This window comes from Ursus arctos, unplaced genomic scaffold, assembly GCF_023065955.2.
Source record: "Ursus arctos isolate Adak ecotype North America unplaced genomic scaffold, UrsArc2.0 scaffold_6, whole genome shotgun sequence".
Lineage (NCBI taxonomy): Eukaryota > Metazoa > Chordata > Mammalia > Carnivora > Ursidae > Ursus > Ursus arctos.
This window is the reverse complement of record NW_026623078.1, coordinates 11,503,540-11,527,261: the sequence shown is the minus strand read 5'-3', so window position 1 is coordinate 11,527,261 and position 23,722 is coordinate 11,503,540. Positions and strand designations below refer to the sequence as shown.

At 35.7% G+C, this 23,722-nt stretch overlaps 1 protein-coding gene across 2 annotated transcripts in view; it reads left to right on the top strand.

The window, feature by feature from the left end:
- The window catches only part of PXDNL (peroxidasin like), a 419,206-nt gene that overhangs the window by 283,586 nt on the left and 111,898 nt on the right, over positions 1–23,722 (top strand). For both annotated transcript variants that reach the window (XM_026516488.4, XM_057307764.1), the window contains exons 5-10: positions 50–121; positions 6,046–6,117; positions 11,757–11,926; positions 14,255–14,372; positions 19,658–19,827; positions 22,489–22,755. In XM_026516488.4, coding sequence (XP_026372273.2) covers positions 50–121; positions 6,046–6,117; positions 11,757–11,926; positions 14,255–14,372; positions 19,658–19,827; positions 22,489–22,755 — 869 coding nt within the window. The remainder of the gene's footprint in view (positions 1–49; positions 122–6,045; positions 6,118–11,756; positions 11,927–14,254; positions 14,373–19,657; positions 19,828–22,488; positions 22,756–23,722) is intronic.

Genomic DNA, 23,722 nt, shown 5'->3' with positions numbered 1-23,722 from the left:
ATTTTACTCACCAGCACAAGAAATAACCAACTTGTTTTGTGCCTTCCAGGTATATTCATTTCAACCAAATAGAAACACTACAGCCAGAGACCTTTGGAGACCTTCTGAAATTAGAACGACTGTAAGTGTTGACTCTTTAGACTCCTTTGCTTCTGCTTTACTTCTTCTGCTTATACAGTGTATTGACTGCCCTAGAGATCAGGACATTTTGTTGTAAGCCTAAAAAGCAAAGTCTGCGCCTTTGTACCATAAGATAGAGTTACTGTAAGCCATTCTATAGTTTGAAATCAATGGAGAAAAGATGAATAACCCAATTAAAAACAGGACAAAAACAATGAACACTTCATGAAGGAGGTAAAGCCACTTTGCAAACTTATGGCAGAATCTACCACAGTTAACCATACACATCCCCTGTGACCTTTCCATCCATTTCACTTCTAGTTATAGACACAATAGACTTGAACATGTATGCATGTGCAACAGAAGCGTGTTATGACAGCATCACTTCCAACAGCTCCACTCTAGAGCTACTCAAGCATCCAACAACAAAAGAAGAGAAATAAGTTGCTACATATTCATAAAATAGAAGACTATACAGCAAATATGGCTCTCAGAAACATTTTGAGCAAAAAAATCCAACCATTGAAAATTGCATAGTTTGATTTTGTTTTTTGAAGAAATTCAGAAACAGCAGAAACCATGTGTAATAGCTAGAAGTTAGACAATGATTACCTTTGGAGAGAAGGAGGTGATGGAGAACAGCAGGAGGGAGCTTCTGCAGTCTTGGTGGTTTTGTCTTTTTCTGTTTTCCCAGCTGCATTTGCTTTCAGGAAAGTCATCATGCTTCTAGCATGATGTGCATACTTTTCTAGATGAATGTTATATTTAATAAAGCTTTATTAAGTAACAATGACAAACCAAAAGGACACTTGGACAGTCTCCTTTTGTGTTGCCTTTTATCGGATGAAGATACTCTACCCCTTCATTTCCTCTAGTACCTTATATTAACAAATTAGTTGTTATATTAGCAGAAGATATGGATTTTTTATGAGCAGAAAGAAAGTGCAGAATAATGTAGCTAAACGTAATCGGGAATCAGTTTGAATTAAAATATATCTGAAAAGAAATTGTAATTAGGAGTCTGTAGCTTTTGAAAAGGATGCCCTTTCATACTGATACACGAAATAGACCAGTAAAATTAAAAGATAAAAAGAGCTAATCAACCACTTTCCCATGCCATCACTCCAAACTTATTTGCATATAGAAGTATGGGAATTGTAATGCATGAAATTGCATTGTTTGGATTTGTATGCTTGTTTTGCTGAAGTCATATAATGGAGGAGGGAGCTATACCCATTTCCTGCTCCAACAGCCTTGAGCAGTGAGTTCCACCTCAGCAAATTCAAGGTTTAGCATCATGATGACTAATAACCTCAAAAAACCTAAGCCACTGACTTTAATGTTGGGGAAAGTTTTGCTGATAAATAAGCATTGCTTTCCTCCATTGAAAACTGGTAAGGGGAGATTCCTGCTCCCCAAAGTTAGATCTGGAAGCCCTCACAGGCCCTATGACAGTGATGGCAACTCCCACCTTCTGTAGGGGGCTATTATCTTGGGATCCATGAAAAGTCTTGAAGGACTAGGGAACTGACCAAAAAAAAAAAAAGGCTTTAACTTTTAGTTTCCTCCCTATTATGTAAATAAAAACTATATATACATATTTCTTGAAAGATCTCTGAATATATTAAGCACACTGTGTTTTTGTTATGTTTCTCTTTTTTTAGTTCTTTGAATTCCCCTACTTCTTCTGGACTTGGTTGTTCTTAGTTTTGTCTTGTGCTTTCTTTTCCGTGGTCCTGATTAAGCTCCTGTGCTTTGTGATCCTTGGTATTTATACTTGAAAATATTGGGTTGGAGGTTTAAGTTTCTCCTGTTCCCTTGTAGATAAGTCTGTTTTCTTCCAAAATTTCCCATTAGAGGTAATTTTAGTTTTGATAGTTGGGTGGGAAAATAGCAGATTTCTTCATCTAAAATACTAGAATGTGAAAGGAAAGTCTCCCTCTTCAGTTACTGCTCCACACAAAATCTGTTACTTTTCTTTGTTAATTTTTAAAATTTCTGTAGAGAAAAACCTATAAAAATAATAAGAAATATATATATGTATAATGTGTGTAGATATACATATATAAATACACATATATACATATACATATATGTACACACATATATAAATACATATACATATAAACACGCATATGTATATATATGTAAATTTTTTTCCTCTTAGCATTTGACAGCAGCTACAAATTAATTACATTTCTCCATCCACATGTTCAGTTAACCCCATTTCCCATCCTGTCCCTCTACTCTGTTTGGTGTCTTGGGTCCCAAACAATCAGATTGTTTCTGCTTAATATATTCTATGGGCTTCTGCTTTTTCTGTTTTATCTTCCAACCCTCTTGCATGCATTTTGTATGTTTCCAGAGTTCACTGACATTTCTTATCTGTTGATGACCTTATGCATTCTGTCCTCTTGGTTGTTATGGGTTTATTTATTGTATTGACCATCTGGGCTATTATTTCAGTTGACTTCTAAAAGAGAATGAAGCAAATTCACATGCTTACGCCACTATTTTGAGTCAGAATTCTTTTCCCTATAACTTCGAAGTGTGTTTGTTGAAATAATATTTTAAATATTAAAATTAAGTGGTTTTATTAAGGTACTTCTCAATTTATACAAATTTGGCATGACTTTGTCTGTAACCACACATTCTCAAGTAATGTGCATTCAGCAGTAGCAGCAACAGGATACCTAGAATGGTTCTTTACTTACTTATAGGCTTTGATAAAAACCTCCATGTGTTGCATTCATAAATATCAATGCCTACCACTTGTGTGGAATATTCTTTTCACTGGAGGCATGATGCCAATACAGGCAAGTGAAGACCTGCATCTTCATCTTTCCTATGAAGAGAAGAATTAATTTGAGACTCCTGGCTCTTTGCCAAACTTAGATTTTTCTCCAGTAGATAAGCCTTATCTTTAAACAATAATAAACAATTTATTATTACATCACCAAGCAAAAAAATCTATACGCTTTTGGTGAAGCCACATGGGTTGAAATGTTCAAGCTGGTAATTTAGAGCTTGATGCACAGGCAGAAAATTGCAGTAATGCCTGTTAAAGTATACAAAATTTTGACTTTTTGTCTAATAATTCGTGGTTGGTTCGAAGAACCTGATAACTATGCCATTTCTCCCCAGGGCCACTTGCAAATTGCAAAGTGGTCAGACTACGGACATTCTTCGTAAAGCTGGATCCCTGTATTTATATTTTATATGCATACTGACCTCAAGAAGCTATAGTTTGTATATTGCATGGTTTTCTTTTAGAATCTTTAATGAATCTCTCTTTAAAAAATGGGAAAAATATATCAAGAGGAAGAAAACCTTGGTACTCTGTAGCCATAAAGAACATTCATGGTGACTAAGAATATACTTAGCTTTATTGGTTTGGAGAGAATACCAGCTTGAAACAACATCACACGGGATGCTTTATGGAGCAGCAGGGACTGGCATCGAGTCAACCAGCCTGGAAATGTCTTCTTTATCAGGCAAGCAACTCACTAAGCCAAGGCTTTATCAAGAAGCTTCCTCAAAGTATAGGATCTGAATATGAAGTTTTCTCTACTTCTTATAAGTCTCTTGGATTTCCAATGGATATATCTTGAAATGCTAACCTAAATTTCAGGCAGAAGATATACTTTTCTCTCCTCAGAACATTAATGTTGAAAAACTCATTCATGGCTTCATTTGTTTGATAACACATATATTTCTGTCACAAGAAAGAGATCAGTCTTTGTATCAATTTCAGTGCAATGGATACCGCTAATTTTCTTTTTAACCAAACATCTTTGACAGAAAACAGCAGCAAATAATTATTATATGAACTTTTCCAGTACAGGAAGAGGTGCTTTTTAGGTCTTGTTGGGAGTAGAGCAATCAAAGTGACACTTCCATAAGCAGAACTCAATAGACAGTCAGCAGAAGCATTTTGTAGATTAACTTCACAGAAGTTGGAAAGAAGAAAGAGAAAAAGGAAAGCACAGGCCTCAGTTTTGCACCCCTGCTGAACCGTACCACTGAAATGCTACTACTGTTTTAACGCTGTCACTGACATAGTAATCTAGGAGATAAATAATAATAATTATTATAATAATAAGCTCATTTTAGAGACAAAGGAACTGAGGTTTAGAGAGATTAATCTACTTGAAAACAAATAGTTATAGAAATAACAAGTAGCAATAGTATCTGATTTGGTAACCCCAATAATATGTATGACATAAACTAATGTTGAAATAACATTAATTTGGACATTTTGTCACTGTACAAAATGAGGGAAAATTTTTGACAATGATTTTTCAATATTTACATACCTTGCTTCAAAATCTGTGATGATGAAAATGGTTTGCATTTTTCTTGATTTGTTTTGCCTGTTAAACAATTAATTGGGTCTACTTGGCTTGGGAAATAGATAACATCTTTCAATCTCTGATTATTGATGCAATTTCCAGCCTTTTAAATATGTTAAGAGAATAATCAGCAACCTTTTTACTATTGTTATCACACTGGACTCTACTAGTTGTAAAATAGTGAAATAAGATTGTAGTCCAGCAAAAAAACACATGAATAAGTTGTCCAAATTATGTGGCTTTCCCCAAAGTTCAGCTGCAATGTACTACAAGCTACTTCTCCATTATTAAATTCTATTCCAATATCTCCTGAGATATGGATATATATATATTAGGGTTGTGGAGAATGAGAATTACTGTGTGTAACTTCTGCCTGTACACCCATCTTAACCTAACTGTTCACTGTTTATTCTCTAGTCATTGTTTCTGAATTTGGTGAATTGGGTGGGGCAGGGGAAAATGGGTATAGGAACTAAAATAGTAAGGACCAGGAAAAAAAATTATATCTACTCAGTTGTGCATCAAATTCCAAAGCCATAAAAATATTTTGACTCCTACTGACACCTGTTACCTTAATCCCTAATAGATAAAATAGTTAAAATTAAGCTAAAACCATACATTGCTAGGAAAACATGATCAGATAATCTTATTTAATTTTGAGATGGGGCACTAGTCATAAATCAGGACGCGGAGGCTGGATGTAGCTAATTGTTAACATTTTCTACACATTATTGGATTATTTATGCTCATTTCCCACAGTCTTTGGAAATAAATGGCGTGTAGCTTTCCTCTGTTTTGTAGACTACTGTTTTGTCCTCTCTTCATACATGTGCTCTTTGTTGAATATGTTTTCAGCGGTGCTAGTGAGCAGATGAACCCTAGCTGGTGATTTGCTACATAGTTTCTCTCGTCACAGTGGCAAGAAGTGGTATGGCCAGGGCCCCGCTCAGGGAACCCAAACCAGTGCAGGACCAAGCAGGTGGAAGGAAGGGTAAAAATACTGTGGCCTGGGCCTCCTCCATGGGCAAAAGAGCCTGGGGATGTGCTTCCCTGTGATCTGCCTGGAGTGGGGACGTGGGCATGGATTTGAAAGGGAACAGGCAAATGCTCGGCTGAGCCAGGGACCACAGCAGCACCAAATGGAACTGTCGTTTAGCAAAACTGCTGCTGGCCAGCAAGTGAAAGTAAACAAAGGGTTGCCATCCGCGGGATCCAGTTAATCATGGTTCTCTTGCAGGCTGCTGCAGTCATACATTATTGTGCCATTCTTTTTGATGAATACATTCTCTACCTTGATATCCTGTGTGTTTAAAGACGTATTTCCGTGATTTTTCTCCTTAGCATTTGTAATCTCTAACTCAATAAAACCAAAAATTCAAAAAACCATGGATGAGAAAATACATGCATGTAAATCTTTAAAACCGTGCTTGCATAAACGACACTCTTGTTTTGTATTTGCCCTCTCTCACTGAAATACTTTTAGAAATGTATATGGATTCAATATTCTTTTTTTTTTAAGTCTCCCAAAGCATCATTACTGTGTTGTGATTCAAAGTTATCTTTTGTTTTTCAGGTTTTTGCATAACAACAAATTATCTAAAATCCCGGCTGGGAGCTTTTCTCATCTGAATTCATTAAAGAGACTGTAAGTGAAAGCAAGTGCACACACACAAAAACTTTATGATTTTCCCCCAAATAAATAAGTCCCAAGCCATGATTTGCCTTTGTCTCCTTTGGCCATGAAAGATCATTGCAATTCTAGCACGTAAGGGAGAAAATGGTTTCGTTAACTGCAGAGTGATAGAGGACGCAGACAGTCTACCACGCTTTCATGTATTCTCTTAGAAGTGACATTCAAAAGGAATATTGAAGATAGAAGTTTCCTCGGTTCTCAGTAATTTCCTTGCTGGTCAAATCTAAAGACTCCCAAGACTTCCTTTTCCTTTAACTTTTATTTAAAAAGAGATGTGAGTAGTTCCAAAGAAAGTCTAACTCCTCTGGCCAGGCTTCAGAAGTTTTCCCTCGTTGCACGTATGGTTACTGGTACAGTTCATTTCTTCTACACCAAACAATTCAGAGCAAACCTCCCAATTCTGTTTGAGCCTCCAACTGCCTCACTTTTCTCTCTGCCTGTGTGAATCACTCGCCTTTACCCTGATCTGTCTCTTCAGCTGATCCCTGGGTATACTTCTGCATTGTTGATGGATTTGGGGTTGTTGTGTTTTCCCTTGGTAAGTCCCAGTTATCAGGTAAAAGTCCAATGTCCTGCTTCCCAGAGCTCTTGGAGGGCACAGAGTGGAAAAACCACAAATAAGTATCTCTCAGCTGTCTTGGAGGTCACGTTGTTGCTGGTGTCTTTCTGGTGTGATGTGCCCAGGTCTAGTTGATGGGCGAGGGAATGTTAAGATTAAATAGATATCAGAACATCAGGGGAAATAAATGTGTGTTTAATTGGTGCCTGGAAATAATGCTTGGAATCATTGCATTGCAAGGATCATGAATAATCAGGAGGACCATTCATCCAGCCTCAGTCCATTTTATCCGGTGTGTATTCTCTGTCTACCTTCATCGCAGTTCTCACAGCAGATGCTACCTTGCAGTCTTTTCTCCTTGGACTGTGTTCTTTGTGCTCAGACCCACAACTACTTGATGATTCTCCTTTTCTGTCCAAATTTCCTTACTTCTCAGAACTGGTTGCACCACAGCCATTTGAAATAGTACGCACATCGATTCTTGTTTGTTGTTATAAAAGACTTTCTCTTTTAGAGCAGTTCACAGAAAGTACTGACACTTCCCACATACCTTCTGCTCCCACACAGCCTCCCCCACTATCATTCTCCACTGGAGTGGTACATTTATTGAAATTCATACCCCATAATCACTCATAGTCCATAGTTTATCTTAGGGTTCACTCTTGGTAGTGAACATTGTATGAGTTTACACTAAGGTATAATGACATATATCATTGCTGTAATTTCATACGGAATCTTTCCACTGCCCTCAAAATCCTCTGTGTTCCACCAATTCATCCTCTGCCCTCCCAACCTCTGGCACTAAACATTTTACTGTCTCCATAGTTTTGTCTTCTCTCGAATGTCATATAGTTGGAATCATTCAGTATGCAGCCTTTTCAGATTAGCTTCTCTAGTTTAGTAATAGGCATTTAAAATTCTTCCATATCTTTTCATGGCTTACCAGCTAATTTCTTTTTAGTGCTGAATAATATTCCATTGTCTAGATGTACCAGTTTCTTTATCCATTCACTACTGGAGGACATTTGTTTTCTTCCAAATTTTGGCAATTATATATAAAGCTGCTATAAACATTCATATGTAGGTTTTTGAGGGGACATAACTTGCACTTCCTTTGGATAAATACTAAAGAGCATGACTGCTGGATGGCAGGGCTAAAGTATGTTTAGTTTTTTAAGAAATTGCCAGACTGTCTTCTGAAGTGGCTGTACCATTTTTTAGTCCCACCAGTGGTGAATGAGAGAGCTCTGTTGCTCCATGCCTTCACCAGCATTTAATGTCACCAGTGTCCTGGATTTGGCCATTCCAACAGATGTGTTAATGTTATCTCATTGTTATTTTAACATTCTTGTTTTTAAGTCATATCTGGAAAATGAAAAATGCCAAGGCATTTTTAACCAGGTCATAGGATGCTTTATTTTGGTAGTGGGAGAAATATTGTTTTACTTGCCTTCTCTCTCTTTTGTTGGATTTGTTTTATCACTTGTTAGAGTCACTGTCTTTGTGTATTTGCAATTTTAATTCCCATTAAATGTTTCTTTTCTACATACATTTCTATCTGGGTATCATTCTGGACTTCTCGGACTCTCAGAAAGTCTTGAAATGCTTAATCTCTTGTTTGTTTGTTTCTCTAATCCCTTTCTAGTATTCTTTCCTGTTAAATTTTAGTAGTAGCTTTTTTGTTCTAACTTCTTACATTTAATGAAACAGCATTCACTCCATTGCTGGAACACACACAGAGAAATAAATACTAATAGAGAAGCAGAGGGAGACCCTACTTACAGTGATATGCCATTATGTATCTCATACGCATGTGCTATATCATATTTCACATGTTTTAAGCCAGTTTTAAGACAACGTTGTTAGTATGTTATGTTGATGAAGTGTCTGATTTCATAGATGGTACACTGATCTCTTATGGTCATGGTAAACTGACATACAGATGATTTCAGCAAACTCTTCCAGGGTTCCTGAGATCTTGGTCAGTCTGAGATGGCGAGTGCACTGGTACCTAGCGATTCCAAATCCTCAAACCCATGCCTGTCCAGGCTATAATTTACACATGAAAATCAGAATAAAGGAAAGTGACTGGGAGCTAGTAAATAAGCTCATCTACCATCCAATAAATTCTATCTTCCACATTGAAGTCTCTCAACAACTGGGGGAATGTCACTTCACGGGTCCTAGAGGTCCAAGAAACCTGTGTGAATCCCATTTGCTCTCTCACCCCAGGAGCTGTGTATAGCACCTGATAGTGGTTTCCCCATCTGCACCATATCATTTCTAACTCATGACAACCGCATTCCTTCCAAGAGTACTGAAAAAATTAATGAAATGCTTTTTAAAAAGTGCTTTTGGATCTTTAAGTGAAAGAGATTATGCAAGTACAAGTGATATATTACTCTATTTTCAAATAGCAAGATTTGAATTTGAATTTACCCCATGCTTTTCTTTCCCTTTGCAATTACCCATTGAGCGGTGAATAGGCCCAAGTGAGTAATTATTTGGGTGTTGTGATTCTTGACTGAATACTATCAAAAGGCAGTTGTCTTTTATTTAGCACACTTAGTGTGACATTTGATTTAAGAGAATTTAAAAATAGAGAGCAGTAAAATGTCAATGATTTCAAGCATAGTATACTACTAATAAGTGTGATCTAACACGGATTAAGACAACCTGCTTTTATTACTGATTTACTTGATAGCTTTTTATTTTTCAAAATTTGTGGCTTTAAATTATAGGCAATGTTTCAAAGAATGCTTTCCCAGTATGAATTTAGAAACACTATTTATAAAGGCTCCCCAAATGGATTTTTGTGCAAAAATATACTTCTAGTACTATATATTTTTTTCCAAGTATAAAGGAGGTTTTTTAAGTGGTAAGTGAAAAAAAAAATCCTATAATTGTTTTATTCATGCTTTGTATCCCTGCTATGGATGAATATTTTAATTGAAGTCAACGGTTATACAAAGAAGAAATTAAATCTTATTCTCAAGTGTTGCTAAAACACACAAGCATAAGGATACATATGGGAAAGTATGGATCACTGATTAGTGGAGGATTGATATGTAAGCAATGATGATGTCAGGGAAATGGAAAATTCCAGACTGTTAGGGTCCCATGACTATGATGTTCCCAAGGGAGTTATGTTGATGTCCTGGCTTTTGTTCAACTTAGAAATCTCATGGTGATACTAACAAGAATTTACACCTTAATTTTTAATAACAAAAAACTGCTTTTGATAAAATTACCAGACATTAAACTCAAAACATATATCAGAATGAACTTTGACCTCCTTAGTGTTGAAATAGGTCTGTTTTTTAGCAACACAGCTGATACAGTAAATCAGTCAGTGTAAGGAACAGCAAGGACACTGAACCCAATACCTTGCGGAAGTGCTAGCCAACTGTTACCTCTTATACATCACTCCAGACAAGGCTGAAAGTATTCTCCATTTCAGTAATGGCTTTATTTTCTCAGTTTCATGTGAAGTCTTGATGGAAGCATTAAGCAAATAAAATCCATACATTCAGCAACTTTTTAATGAGTGTGAGACGTTTTCCCCCCTAACAATTTAATGCTGCTAAATATAACTACTGTTTTTAGTGTAATACAATTTAAGTACAATATTACTCAATCTTATGAACTAAGCATCTACAATATAGTTCACAAAATTATCAGACAATAAATCTTTCTTAAATTTATTAAAAAATTTACAGTTTTCTAGAATTATTATAATTCAAATCTGGAAAGGACATGATTTTTTTTACTTTTAGAAAAAACTGTTCTAATAACTTGATATTAATATAGACCCCTAAGTTAAAACAGCTAGTATTTTAAATTTTATATGTCAATTGATTCTTTCAATTCCTTTGTTTCCTAAATGATTTTTAAGGACATTTCATACAATTATTAAAAAATTATAGCATTTTAAAATTCTGCTTAAAAATTACAGTAGGCATTACTTATTATAATAAAATTTGAACAATGTAACCCTTCTTGTATATTCATATTATCATTTCATCTCTGGAATTCCCTTGTGCAGAATGTGACCTGCTTACCACTATAGACAGACTTGTGGATTTAGCTAGCGTTGCCCTCTAACCCTTGGGATATATGAAAGAGATAATTTATCATATCTGGCCCTTTTGCTATACATCTTTTGGCAAGAATGGAAGTGTACACCATAAATCTCTTTGGTTATCTATCAATTTTATTTCTTGAGAAATAAAGTGCTGGAAAGGATTAGGAAAATATAGTAAAACTTAGCAAAAGTGAAGAACTCTAGGACCTAGATTAAGAAATATCACAAAAAAAATATGACAGGCCTCCCCACCCCCATCTCTAAGAGACACTTCCAGATGTGGACCTTTGTAAAATGGCATCATTTTCAGTGATAGCCAAGCCTTTTAGCACACAAGAAAAAGAAAATTTTAAAAGTCCTGCCTCTAACCTTTAGGGAGATTTGAAAACACAAGGGAACGCATGCTTATCCATATTGATGTCAGGTTGGTTTACAAGAGAAAAGAGCACGTCGTCTGGGGCTGTTGCACAGACTATACACAGCACATTTATAGGCCTCCTTTGGGTAATAAAGCCTTGACTCTTGTAAGTAACATCTATGAAAAAGTTTAGAAAAACACCTCCACCAAATATAAAGTCTCTGTTCTTAACCTGTAAAAGAACTATAACATTTTAGTATGTCTTCGTCTTCTCTAAAACAAGTAAGTGTTCATTTTATCTTACAGTTATTTATTTAAATCAAATAGTATAATGCATGTTAAGTAAAAACCACTTTTTGAGTCTCAAAATGCTTTCCAAAAATATTTTAATATGAAAATATATCTATTTCTGTTCAAGAAATGCAAACAGGTAAGCATGTGGTTTAATCTGTTAATTGATAACTAGAAATCCTAGAGTCAAAAATGTGACACAGAAGGTAAATTAGAGGAAGTTAAATATTTTAATTCAGAATATTCAAAAGAAATTAATAGTCCCTTTCAACAGTTGTAATTCTTGCCTGCATGCCTAGGCGTCTGGATTCCAATGCTCTAGTTTGTGACTGTGATTTAATGTGGCTGGGGGAACTTATGCAAGGCTATGCCCGAAATGGCCAAACTCAGGCTGCCGCTACTTGTGAATATCCCAGAAGCCTCCAGGGACGCTCCATCGCTTCGTTAACAGTAGAGGAATTCAACTGTGGTATGCAATTTTCTCTGTGCGTGTAAAATGGAAATGTCTTTTGCTTTGCCCCTTTCTTATAAAGGTTTGTTATATGATGTCGCATTTGACAAGCATAATATCAGAAAATGTGATCAAGGGATTTAGTTAAAAGTATGGTCAATTTCCTCTTCAGCATCTGCATTTTTATTTAAGGAAGTTTTTATCATCATAAACAGAGCTGGGACGGTCCTTGAAGATCATTTAATTCAATTTTCAAATTTCAAAAGAGGAAATATTAAGGACAACTATTTTTCAACAAGGTCACAGAATACTGTGACCAGCATTAAAGTTTCCACTTATACCAGTATTACTTAAGGGCTAATAATCAATAATTGAGGTTTTTAAACTTTAGATCAAATAATTATTAATATTCATAATAGTAATGCAAACTTTGGATTTGGTAAGCATAGTTCATATTTTGACAGCTTTAATAATTCTGTCAGACTTTAACTGAAGATCCAAGTATAGCTTCTTAGAAATTATTTGGTTCTCACCTCAAGCTTTTAATATAAATAAAAGAATATCTACCAGCATATCTATCTAATCTATTTTAATATATAGCTTTAAATATGAATAAATGAATATACGTACATACGTGTGTACATGTGTGATAATTGGGCTCCTTGAAAATTTACTCAGGTGATAGCTTACGGCAGAAATTTGTTTTCTAATGTCCCATTCACTGGAGGCCAATTTTTGAATTTCTCTAAGCAGGTCATTTGGAAAATTATATTAATATAATCTAATTCCATCCAGATTGAGAAGCAAAGTGACTTGGTCTTTATTTCCAAATAAATCTGAAATTTGTCCATACCTTCCACCTTTACTATCAACTTGGAGTTTATGTCATAGTCAGGTTTGCTGGGAATACAGAACACCTTAACTGCTGTTTCAGCTTTCATTTTCTTCCCTCTCCAATCTATGATACTTGGGGAGATCTCTTAAAACACAGATCTAATTATATAATTCTTTTGTAGCTTACCACACCTTCAAATGAAACACCAAATCCTTAGCAAGGTCGCACTTCCTATATGTTGTAGCCCTTGGCTACTCTGTAACCTTGTTCATTCTGCCCCTGCATCTGCTCAGTGATGTTTTAACCATCATGATGTTCTTTCAGTTCCTAGAAGTTCTTAAGCTTTTTTCCTACTCAAGGACTGGCTATATGCTATTAACTCTGCCTACAATATTCTTCTTGCTTCTCTTCATTTAGGAGCCCTCTTCTTAAATATTAAATGCTTGGAAAGGCTTTATTTAATTTCTCTCTCCACCCACCTTCCCCTACCACACCCACGCTGAGTCAGGTCCCTTTTTATAATCTATGAAATCACCATTTATGTTTCTCAGCACTTATTACAACATATTATTGTACATTTTTGTGTTCGTTTATTTTCAGTTGCTTCAATGAAACTATAAGTCCATGAATATAGAGACTTTGTTTGGATCACTGTTTCATCACTGTCTTAGCACTGTGCCTGACACACTATAATGTTGAATTATTTTTTAAAGTAAAAATATATAAATGAATCAAATCATTTTTCTAAAAAGGGTAAGGCCAAGATGTTGTTCATATGGACTTTTGATGACATGGTTAAGATTAATAGAGATCTAGGTAACATTCTCCAGACAGGTTAGATCTGGTTATTTATTAATGATTGGAAGTCTCAAATGATGCACTTACCAAAAAAGAGTTTTAGAATTTGGAAAGGTTTAAAAACTTATGCTAAGTTTGCTGTAGAAAGACAAACTTCCCTTTTTTACATTGTTCTCTACAATTTAAATTCAATAATATCCGGTTCATTAAATATCAATCACCCCACTTCCTTATTAAAATAATTTAAATGCTTCCATGTTTTACCACTAATTATTATTTGAGAATGGAAACAATCATTTATATTAATAAGTAATTTTGCTCAACCAGGTTTGAGGTCTAGTTAGAGGGCTAATTGTCTAGAAGAGTGCCTGCAAAATTGCAAGCTCAACTGAAGTACTTGGCTTGAAATATTGACCCAAAAAATCAAACTCCTCCCATAAATATGGCTGTATTGAACTACTAGAAATAAAAGCACAGGGAAATTAATTTACCTCATTGGCGATTCCTTTATGCAGTGACTCTTTCAAACTTCAGAAGTTTTGTTCAATATACATCTAACATCGAAACTGGCATATTATTGGGTAAATGCAGTACAGTTTGTAAAAGTTTAATGTAGAAGGAAATTAAAATTATCTGTAGTCCTTTGTCGGTAATCTCTTAGAGGACTGTAATTCTGTATCTTTAAAAGGACACCAATAATTCTTCTGTTACAGAGAGTCCTCGAATTACTTTTGAGCCCCAAGATGTGGAGGTTACGTCAGGGAATACTGTCTACTTTACTTGCCGGGCTGAAGGAAACCCCAAACCGAAGATTATTTGGATACATAACAAGTAAATACTGAGCGCGGGCATGTGTTGTATTCTCTTTCCAATTTCATTAATCTATTTATCTTCCTTTTTTTCTTATAATAATATTTTTTTATTATATTATATTAGTCACCATACAGTATATCCCTGGTTTTTGATGTAAAGTTCGATGATTCATTAGCTGCGTATAACACCCAGTGCACCATGCAATACGTGCCCTCCTTACTACCCATCACCAGCCTATCCCATTCCCCCACCGCCCTCCCCTCTGAAGCCCTCAGTTTGTTTGTTTTATTTATCTTTCTTCAACTAGTTTATCTGGAGGTGAAATTTCCAAAATTGTTGGTATTTCTGGACATTTCATAAAAATGTCTTTTAACTTTCATCTTTAACTTGTTCAAAGTATCTGGAAGACTTCTTAAAATTGTAAATTTCCAGACATCGATGATTGTGAAATTGAGTAAAGGAATTTTGTATAATTTCTAGAAGGAAATATTGGGATAATAGCAAACTAGTATGTTTTAAAATTGAACACAATTTGATATAACCTCACCTTAATTATTTTATTTTATTATTTTATTTTATTAATTTATTTTTAAAGATTTTATTTATTTATTTGACAGAGAGACAGCCAGAGAGAGAGGGAACACAGGCAGGGGGAGTGGGAGAGGAAGAAGCAGGCTCCCAGCAGAGGAGCCTGATGTGGGGCTCGATCCCAGAATGCCGGGATCACGCCCTGAGCCAAAGGCAGACGTTTAATGACTGAACCACCCAGGCGCCCCTCACCTTAATTATTTTAGTTTCAAACTGGTATTTTACATTTGGTGTTGCAAATTTCACATAGTAAATCAGTAAAACATTATGTAAGTGAATTGGCAATAAAATATATGAAAGATTATCTAAAATACTAGTCATTTATTTTATCCTTATTTTACTATTTGATAAAACATGATATCTATCAGTCTAAAAGTCTGTGAATATAGAGTTGAATAGTAATAACAACTTATAAAAAGTTAAAATAAAACTTTAAGAAAGGAGTGGGAAAGTAACGTGAAATAGATAAATAGAATGAATTATATACTTAATACAATTCAATGATAGTACTTGGACAATTATATTATCACTAATTACATTATTGGTAACTAGCATGGTTTGCATGTGTCTCCTCCATGCCTCCACAAAATTTCATTGTTTTCTGTCATGTGTATAATCAACTCTAAATTTTTATGCTTTTCTTTATAAAATATTCTGCTATAGTTTGTGTCTTTTTTGTAATTGTATTTGTAATTGTAAAAAACTCAGGTATGTTTGTAAAATGTGTTTTTAATTCTAGCAAAAAAGTAATAAGTATAGGTTAAAAATAGCTTGGAAAGAAGGCAATTATGAATACTATTAAATCTGGAATCTGGCCCAGGAGAAAGACTTCAATTGATAGAAGACTTCAATTTATTTCCATCTGGAGATTGTTCAAGGGTACTTGAGAAATAGAAATTGCTGCTTATAATGTCTTCAGACTGCTTGCTCTGCCTTCTTACAGTTTAATTTCAGTCATTATGTGTTCAAGGTTATAAAGGTACTGACTAGTATTCAGAAAGGGACAAATAAAAAATCATATTGCATGATGGAAGGTATGACATAAGGGTTTTAAATATGGTGACTAAAGAAACTAAAATGCATTTTAAAAGAAACAAAGAATTTGAAAAAGAAGGAATAAAATGAAGGAAAGGTGAAGTATAGGTAGAAATTTCTGTTATAATATTAGCCATTTCATATAGAAAAAAATAGAAATGAAAGGGAAGAATTTATACCAAGAAATGTTTAACATTAACAAGTCTTGCTGATTATTTGTCATCAAGTATTTTTTTAATAAAAAGATAATATATATACTGAGAGTGCATGAAATGGAAAGTATAGTATAGTAGATAATTTGAAACAAACATCGGTTTAACATAAACTAGGCTAAGAAAAAAATACTGCCAATTCATCAGAAGCTACCTAGGTGTTCCTTCCTTAACATTCTCCTGTTTTCTGCCCTGGAGATAACCTCTATCCTGACTTTAGGGTCCATAGAACAGTGGATTAAGAACTGATTAGACACAAGCAAAGGCAGAATTAGAGAATTAGAGGGTATGTCTGTTGGAGTAAATTAGCTGTCAGGACGGTTAAGAAACATGGAACCTATAATCCAAAAGTCCAGGACATATCCACTAGGAATTCCAGAAAGAGAAGTTAGATATAATGAGCTGGAGTCAACTGTTAGAGAAGTACCAACGAGAACTTTTCCAGAAGTGAAAAAAATCATGAGATTTCAGATTAAGAATTGCACTGATTCCCAACCAGGACTTAAAAAAGAAATCTATATCTGGTTCAATATGATCAGAAAATTAAAAGAGATAGAATCTTTCTACCCAAGAAAATTGGCAGATTACCCTCAAATGCATAGCAATTACACTGACAGTTAACTTTACATATCAGAAGGTGATGGCATATATTTAGCTTGTTAAAGGGAAAAATTTTAGTTTCCTTCAGTTTTATATTCAGCTAAATTATTTGACAAGTAAAACAAAGACATTTTCAAAGAGTTGAGCCTTACTTAGGGATATTTGCTAAAAGTATGATAAATAAGGAAGATATGATATGCAAGAAGCAAAGGTAAAAACGATGTATTTTTAAACGTGTTGATAAATATGAGTAAACTGAGATTGTTAAAGTATTGACCAAGTTTAAAATAAGAGAGAAGTAAAATGTTTGATGATACTAACAAAAATATAGTAAGGAGAGGGGACCTAATTAAATCATTTTCCATGTAAATGTGTTTATTGGCACATTTTCAAGGGGATTGGGTTTTGACATATGATTGCTACTTGGTTTGCATCAAATTGACAATGTGGTACAAATATTGAATCATGAAGACTTGTTTTGAATTTTTGAAGGAACATCATGATTCATGAGCAAACAGTGTAGTGAAGAAGATAGGAATAAAGGGGAAAATAACCAGGAAAGGGAATGGTGCATTTTAAATTTATGGATGTGATGTGCTGCTGTTGGTTTTAAATCATTTTAAAGAGTGAAAATTGTTGAATTCTATTGCATTGTCTAGCCAGAAGATAGATCATGTACACATTTGGTAACTTTTAATATTTTAGGAGTTCAGTTTTAGAACAAAATTTTTTGCCAACTTTGCTTTATTTCTCTGTGTGTAATGTGTGTATACAACTATTTTTCTCCTTCTTGTCTTCTCCCTCCTTTTTCTTTTGTCTGAATTCTCTATCACATGGAGGCTGAGACAAATGCCATCTTGTTACTAGTCTTTCCTTTTACAAGACTCTACCTCCATGAAGGAAGGGACTGTGTCCGTCATATCATTACAAGGAGTTGGGAAGAGTTAAATTATAGTTTATTCTAAAAGGATATAACTCAGGAACAGCCAGATGGAAGAGATGCATGGGGCAAGGTATGTAAGAGGGGGTACAGAGCTTCTGTGCTTTCTAAGTATGACACTGCCCAAATCTCTATGTGTTTACCAGCTCAGAAGCTCCTAGAACAAATTTTAAGGAAACTAAATCATCCTTGGAAAAGGTGCAATTCCATTATTGCTGGCCTGTTCCATTGCAAGTAGTCTTAATTGGGTTCAAGGTTAGATGATTTTAGAATTGTATTTAAAATAATTAGTCTAATACTAAATAAGACTTTTGAATTTGTGCACTTAGAAAAAAAAAACACATTACCTGATGTTCATTGCATGTTACTGACACTGAGTATTTGTGGCCGTCTATACTTACAGGAGTATCTAACATCTAGTTTCCTATGCTTTGCATTGCTGGCCATTGAAAAGCAATATTGTTTTCCCTAAAGCTAATGTCTTCAAAAATTGGAACTTAAAGTTCTCATTGACTAACTGGTAGTTCTTAAAATTAGGCTTTTCAGTGGGTGAAGAAGAACAGATTGCCTCTATCTGTCCTGTCTTCTCTTCTGCTCCACTCTAAAAGAATGGATGTGAAATATCACCATTATGTGCCTTTTTATCCTTTGTGATGAAAATTGCTGAATAAGGATGGTTTCTCCATCTCTTTAGTGCTTTAGTTTTTACATATATGAAAATAAAATGAGTTATTATTCTTCAGTGTTGGCACATTTTTTTAAAGATTTTATTTATTTATTTGTGAGAGAGAGAGAACACAAGCAGGGAGAGTGGCAGGCAGAGTGAGAAGCAGGCTCCCCACTGAGCAAGGAGCCCAATGTGGGACTTGATCCCAGGACCCTGGGATTATGACCAGAACCAAAGGCAGATGCTTTAACTGACTGAGCCACCTAGGCATCCCAGTGTTGGCACGTTTTTTAATTAGTAGACCAATGTTTACTTGGAAGCCGTTGGCTTTGTAAAACAAACAAATTAAAAAAAGAAAAATAAAATCCTCTCAATGGACTTTTTCCTCTATTAAGGGTGTTATTGATGGGTGACATATAGTAAGTGTTTAATAAATGTCTATTGAGTGATGAATGTGTGTTGGGGGAAACTCTTTATGTTTAATACATTTATAGTACTAACCATACTCATGTGAACATCTATATTCCTCCTCACACATGATTATTCAGTATTTTTAAAGGGGAAAGAGAACCCTGGTAAGACCAAAAAAAATTTTGTTGAAACTTACTGATGTCTGAACTTTCTGGGTGGTAGTCTTCACTACTGTGTTCAATGGATATTCCATTTCAATTGATAAACAGCATTTTTCTAGTATCTCCAAAATGGTCCAGTTCAGTTAAGAGGGCCTAACATCCAACCACTGGGTAAATGGGTGTGTTTATTTAAAGCCATGTCGTATAATTATCCTTGGCTTTGAGTTATGTTGCCTTGAATATGAATATTTCCCTACTCTTCAACAAAATTTAAGTGCAACTGAATGACTCGCAGAAAAGTGGTGCAAAGCTTACATGTCACCATTTGATGATTCCACTTTTTTTTTTTTAAATAGGAATTCAGAGGTATAACAATGTGCTGAAGTTTCTTTCATACTGGAGAGATGGTTTCAGTGTTTAAATTCATGCTGCCTTGGAAAGCAGGACATTTAAACCTCTTTCCTTTCTATCATGTCTTGACTTGAAACCTGTGTTTAGGATACAATCTCAGAAATAGGAAGGGACTACTACGATTTAAATTAAAATGATCTGAATTATTAAGACAATTTAAAAAATCGCCAAGTTGATGTACATGAAATATATTTATAAAGTCCTACATTTTCAGTCTTGTTAAGTGTTTTTGATATGATTGGGATTAAATAATATGTATGTAAAATGTGTATTTCCAGCCACTTACTGGATTTGGAAGATGATACTCGACTTAACTTGTTTGATGATGGTACACTCATGATCCGAAACACTCGTGAGTCAGACCAAGGTGAATATCAGTGTATGGCCAGAAACTCAGCTGGGGAGGTCAAGACACAGAATGCCATGCTCAGATACTCCAATCCTCCAGGTACAATCCTTTTTATGTCTCTTGATTGAACTTAATGTAAATACATCAGTTCTCCATCAGTTATTTGCACTAGAAAATGACTTTTAATTGCTTCTTTAAAGTATGGAATGCTTAAAAGTAAAACAGTTGCCATTGTCTGTCACTTCCTAATCTTTCTCAAAAACTTGAGGGTTTTTTCTCTTGCAGTTTATTTTAATTTCTTGCCTTAGTTTTATTATTTTCCAGTTGCAATACGTGCTGTCCTAAGGCTACCTGAGTCCTTTTGATTACTCATCCAGCTTCCTCAGAAGATGATCCACCATCCTCAGAGGGAATCAGTGGAACTGAGGCAGTGGAAAGGGCAGTAAAGGTAGATAGAGCAGCCCACATTCAAGACGTGGAAGTTCTGGATGTCTGGAGGATACAGATGGAGAGTTGGGAATTGCGTGGGATTTGATGAACTGTAAGGCAGAGTCAAATCATTCATGACTGTACTCTAAGTGTTTCAAAATTAGATTTTTCTGTTACAAAGATCTCCCAGGCAGCAGTTTGGAGGACAGTCAGGAGGACACAGTAAGGTGAGGAGGTCAGCAGGCTGTTGTGATGATGCAGAGGAGAGTAGTGACAAGGGCAGTGACAGAGGGAGTAGAGAAAACATCCCTGAATGAAGTGTCACTTCAACAGAAATAATGCATTTGAGTCAGAGATTGGCTGAATATGGGAATTCCTTACAGAGTTTGTCAGTAATTATAAATGGCAAACCCACTAGCTCCTTCTAAAACATCATTCACTTTCCCCTCCAGGTCAAGCCTGACACTGCACGCCGGACTATTCCTACTTTTACTTCTGGGCACCATTTCCTCCTGATCCTTTGCTAAGGTCCTCTGTTTCTTTCCCAAGGTCTTCGGCCTGCCTCAACTGTGCCCTTCCTCACACCCTCTCCACCTGCTTTTCATCCAGTCTGACTGCCCTGAGCACATTGTTTCCTCTTCCATTGAGCTCTTTTTGAGTTTTAAAGCAATTCCCAAACATCCAACTTGAATAATTAATGTACACATCAAAAATTTTATTGCCGGTATCTTTCCTGAGATTTGGATTGATCTCACTACTGCCTTATTGCTCGTTTTCACATGTAAACTTTTTACATCCCTCAAGCACATTCACCTGCACTTCATCTTATGTTTGCCATCACTGTTGATATTATGAATATCTTCCCAAAACTTCAGATTCAGCCTCCACTGCTATCTTGTTTTATCAAACTTCTAGAAAGATTGTCTTCCTTTTCATTTCCACTGCCATTCATTCACTTCAAAAACTGTTTGTACCGCAATTATTATAATAGTTGTTTCCATTTTTCTATAGCACTTTACAACTTACTGTAATATAATGATTTCCAAGGTATGATGTAGTTCTTCAGACTATGATTTGTCTTCTGTCCTCGTAGCTAAAGCATAATCTTACAAGGAAAGGAATGTCTTTTTTTTTAAGGTTTTATTTATTTATTTGACAGAGAGAGAGGGAGAGAGCACAAGCACGGGGAGTGGCAGGCAGAGGGAGGAGCAGACTCCCTGCTAAGCAGGGAGCCCAATGTAGGGGTCAATCTCGGGACCCTGGGATCATGACCTGAGCTGAAGGCAGACGCTTAACTGACTGAGCTACCCAGGTGCCCCAGAAAGGAATGTCTTGTGCATCTTTCTATCTTTCCAACACCTAGCATTTTATATTGTTAAAATTAAATTAAATCTTGATTGTTGAATTAGACAAAATAAATTTATCTCTACTCTTAGTGGTATATTCATCTCAGAAATTAAGGACCCCCCAAATTAGAACCAATAACTAAGCATGTTTAACACCCTTGCAAGTCTTTAATTGAGATTGAAATTTCCAGAAAAGATGAAACTCTTATGAATCAATGAGTGGAACACCCCATACGGAAGTCCAAATTTTGTATTTACAAGAATACTTAGTGGCTCAATCAATTTGTATTATATTTGACTGAAAGTGACAGAAAATTTGATGAGAAACGGCTTAAACACAGTACGTGTGTGCGCATGGGTGCGCGGTTTATTCATATGCCACAAGCGGTGCAGGAGTCTGGGCAGACCTGCCACATTAGCCCAATGCTGCAATGATATCTTTCTATTCGTCAGTCCTTTGCATAGGGACCTTTTTCTCCCCTTCATAATTGTCACCTTGTGGTCCCAAGTTGACTCTTGTAACCCAAACTCATGCTGGAATGCCAGGTAGCAAACAGGAGGAAAGGCAATGATTGGACTGCTCTTTTATCTGGGAAGGAAACTCTGTGCCTATATCTTATTGGCAGAACTGTGTCACATGGATACCCTTAACTGCAAGAGAGTCTGAGAAGGGGATATTTTCCAATGGGAACATTGGAACAGTTTGCCCCTAAAATTAAAAAAAAGGTGGGCACTAGCTGTGTCTACGATCCATCGTGACATCGAGGGAAGCAGTCTGTTAAAAAAAATTACATGTTTATATAAAATCCAGATTTAAGATCCAGATATTTTAGATTTAACTATTTGAGAATTTAATGTATATATGTAATATTTTAGTATAAAGGCATTTTGAAATTGACAAAAATTTAAAAACCACAACGTAGAATAAATAAACCTTCTTAACTGCTACTGGTTGTGTCTTGTTTTGTTTTTTTCTTTCCTTTAGCCAAGCCTAGTTTTATAATCCAGCCCCAGGACACAGAGGTTTTAATTGGCACCAACACAACTTTGGAATGTATGGCCACAGGCCACCCACACCCCCATGTTACTTGGACTAGGGGCAGCGGAGAGGCCCTGGATGAATCCAGGCACCTGGCTACTTCTGGAGGACTGTACTTGCAGAATGTCACCCTGCAGGATCATGGTCAATTTACCTGTCACGCCAACAATAATCAAGGCTCTGTTCAAGCTACAGCAAACATAATTGTACAAGGTATGGGAGCAGGAGGTCATGATTGAAATGTTCATGCTGCCATACTCAGAAAATTATTTTTCAACTTAAAAAAAATAATGTCATGAATCAGTGAAGAGATTTTTGTATTTGCCATTTATTTTTGACATAATAGAATTTTCAAAATGAATCTGCTTCATGTTAAAACTTGGATTTTTTTTCACTTCAGTCTTTATCCAAATGCTAATCACCATTAACAACAAAAGAGATGAAGTCATTTGACAGCAAACTGTCAAAAGATATTTGTGCTTCAGGATACTTCACAGATGTAGGAAAGACACTTCAGATATGAAAATGGAAATGCTGTGCCCTGTATTCATAGTCACTTACCAACCTGTCTACTAACGTAGTTTAGGAATATGTTGATGGCTCTTAGAGGCCTGTGCTGTGTAACAAAGCAGTAATAAAACTATTCTGAACACCACAAGTGATTTATATGCATGGGCATGTAATCCTGTTGTAAAGAACTCATGTTTTTCTGCTATGCTTTTGTTCTGCACTGGGCTGCGCCTCCCTTTCTGTCGTAGAGGTTGTGTGTGTGGGGTTAGGTGTGTGTGCACCTGTGCGCACAGACAACACTCCTTGTGGGCTTAGAGGTTTAGTAAGCATCAGAATGTCAGTCTTACTGGAGCGATGCCAAACGTCCTGTTGTATCCAAAAGCGTTTTTCATCAGCTGACAAGAGTACAGTAATTTACAGTGATACATTTTTAGGGCTTCCTGGAGCCATGAACATTATAATTTACTTAAGAAGTTATATTATTTTACGTAACATATTTACATAAGATGTTACCGAGCAAAAAACCAGACCCTGGGAAACAGAATGAAAAGTTTGGTTTTTTTATTTTTATTTTCTTAAGATTTTTATTTATTGGGGGGGAATGAGGTGGGGGAAGGTCAGAGAGAGAGGGAGAAACAGACTACTCGCTGAGTAGGGAGCCCCATGTGGG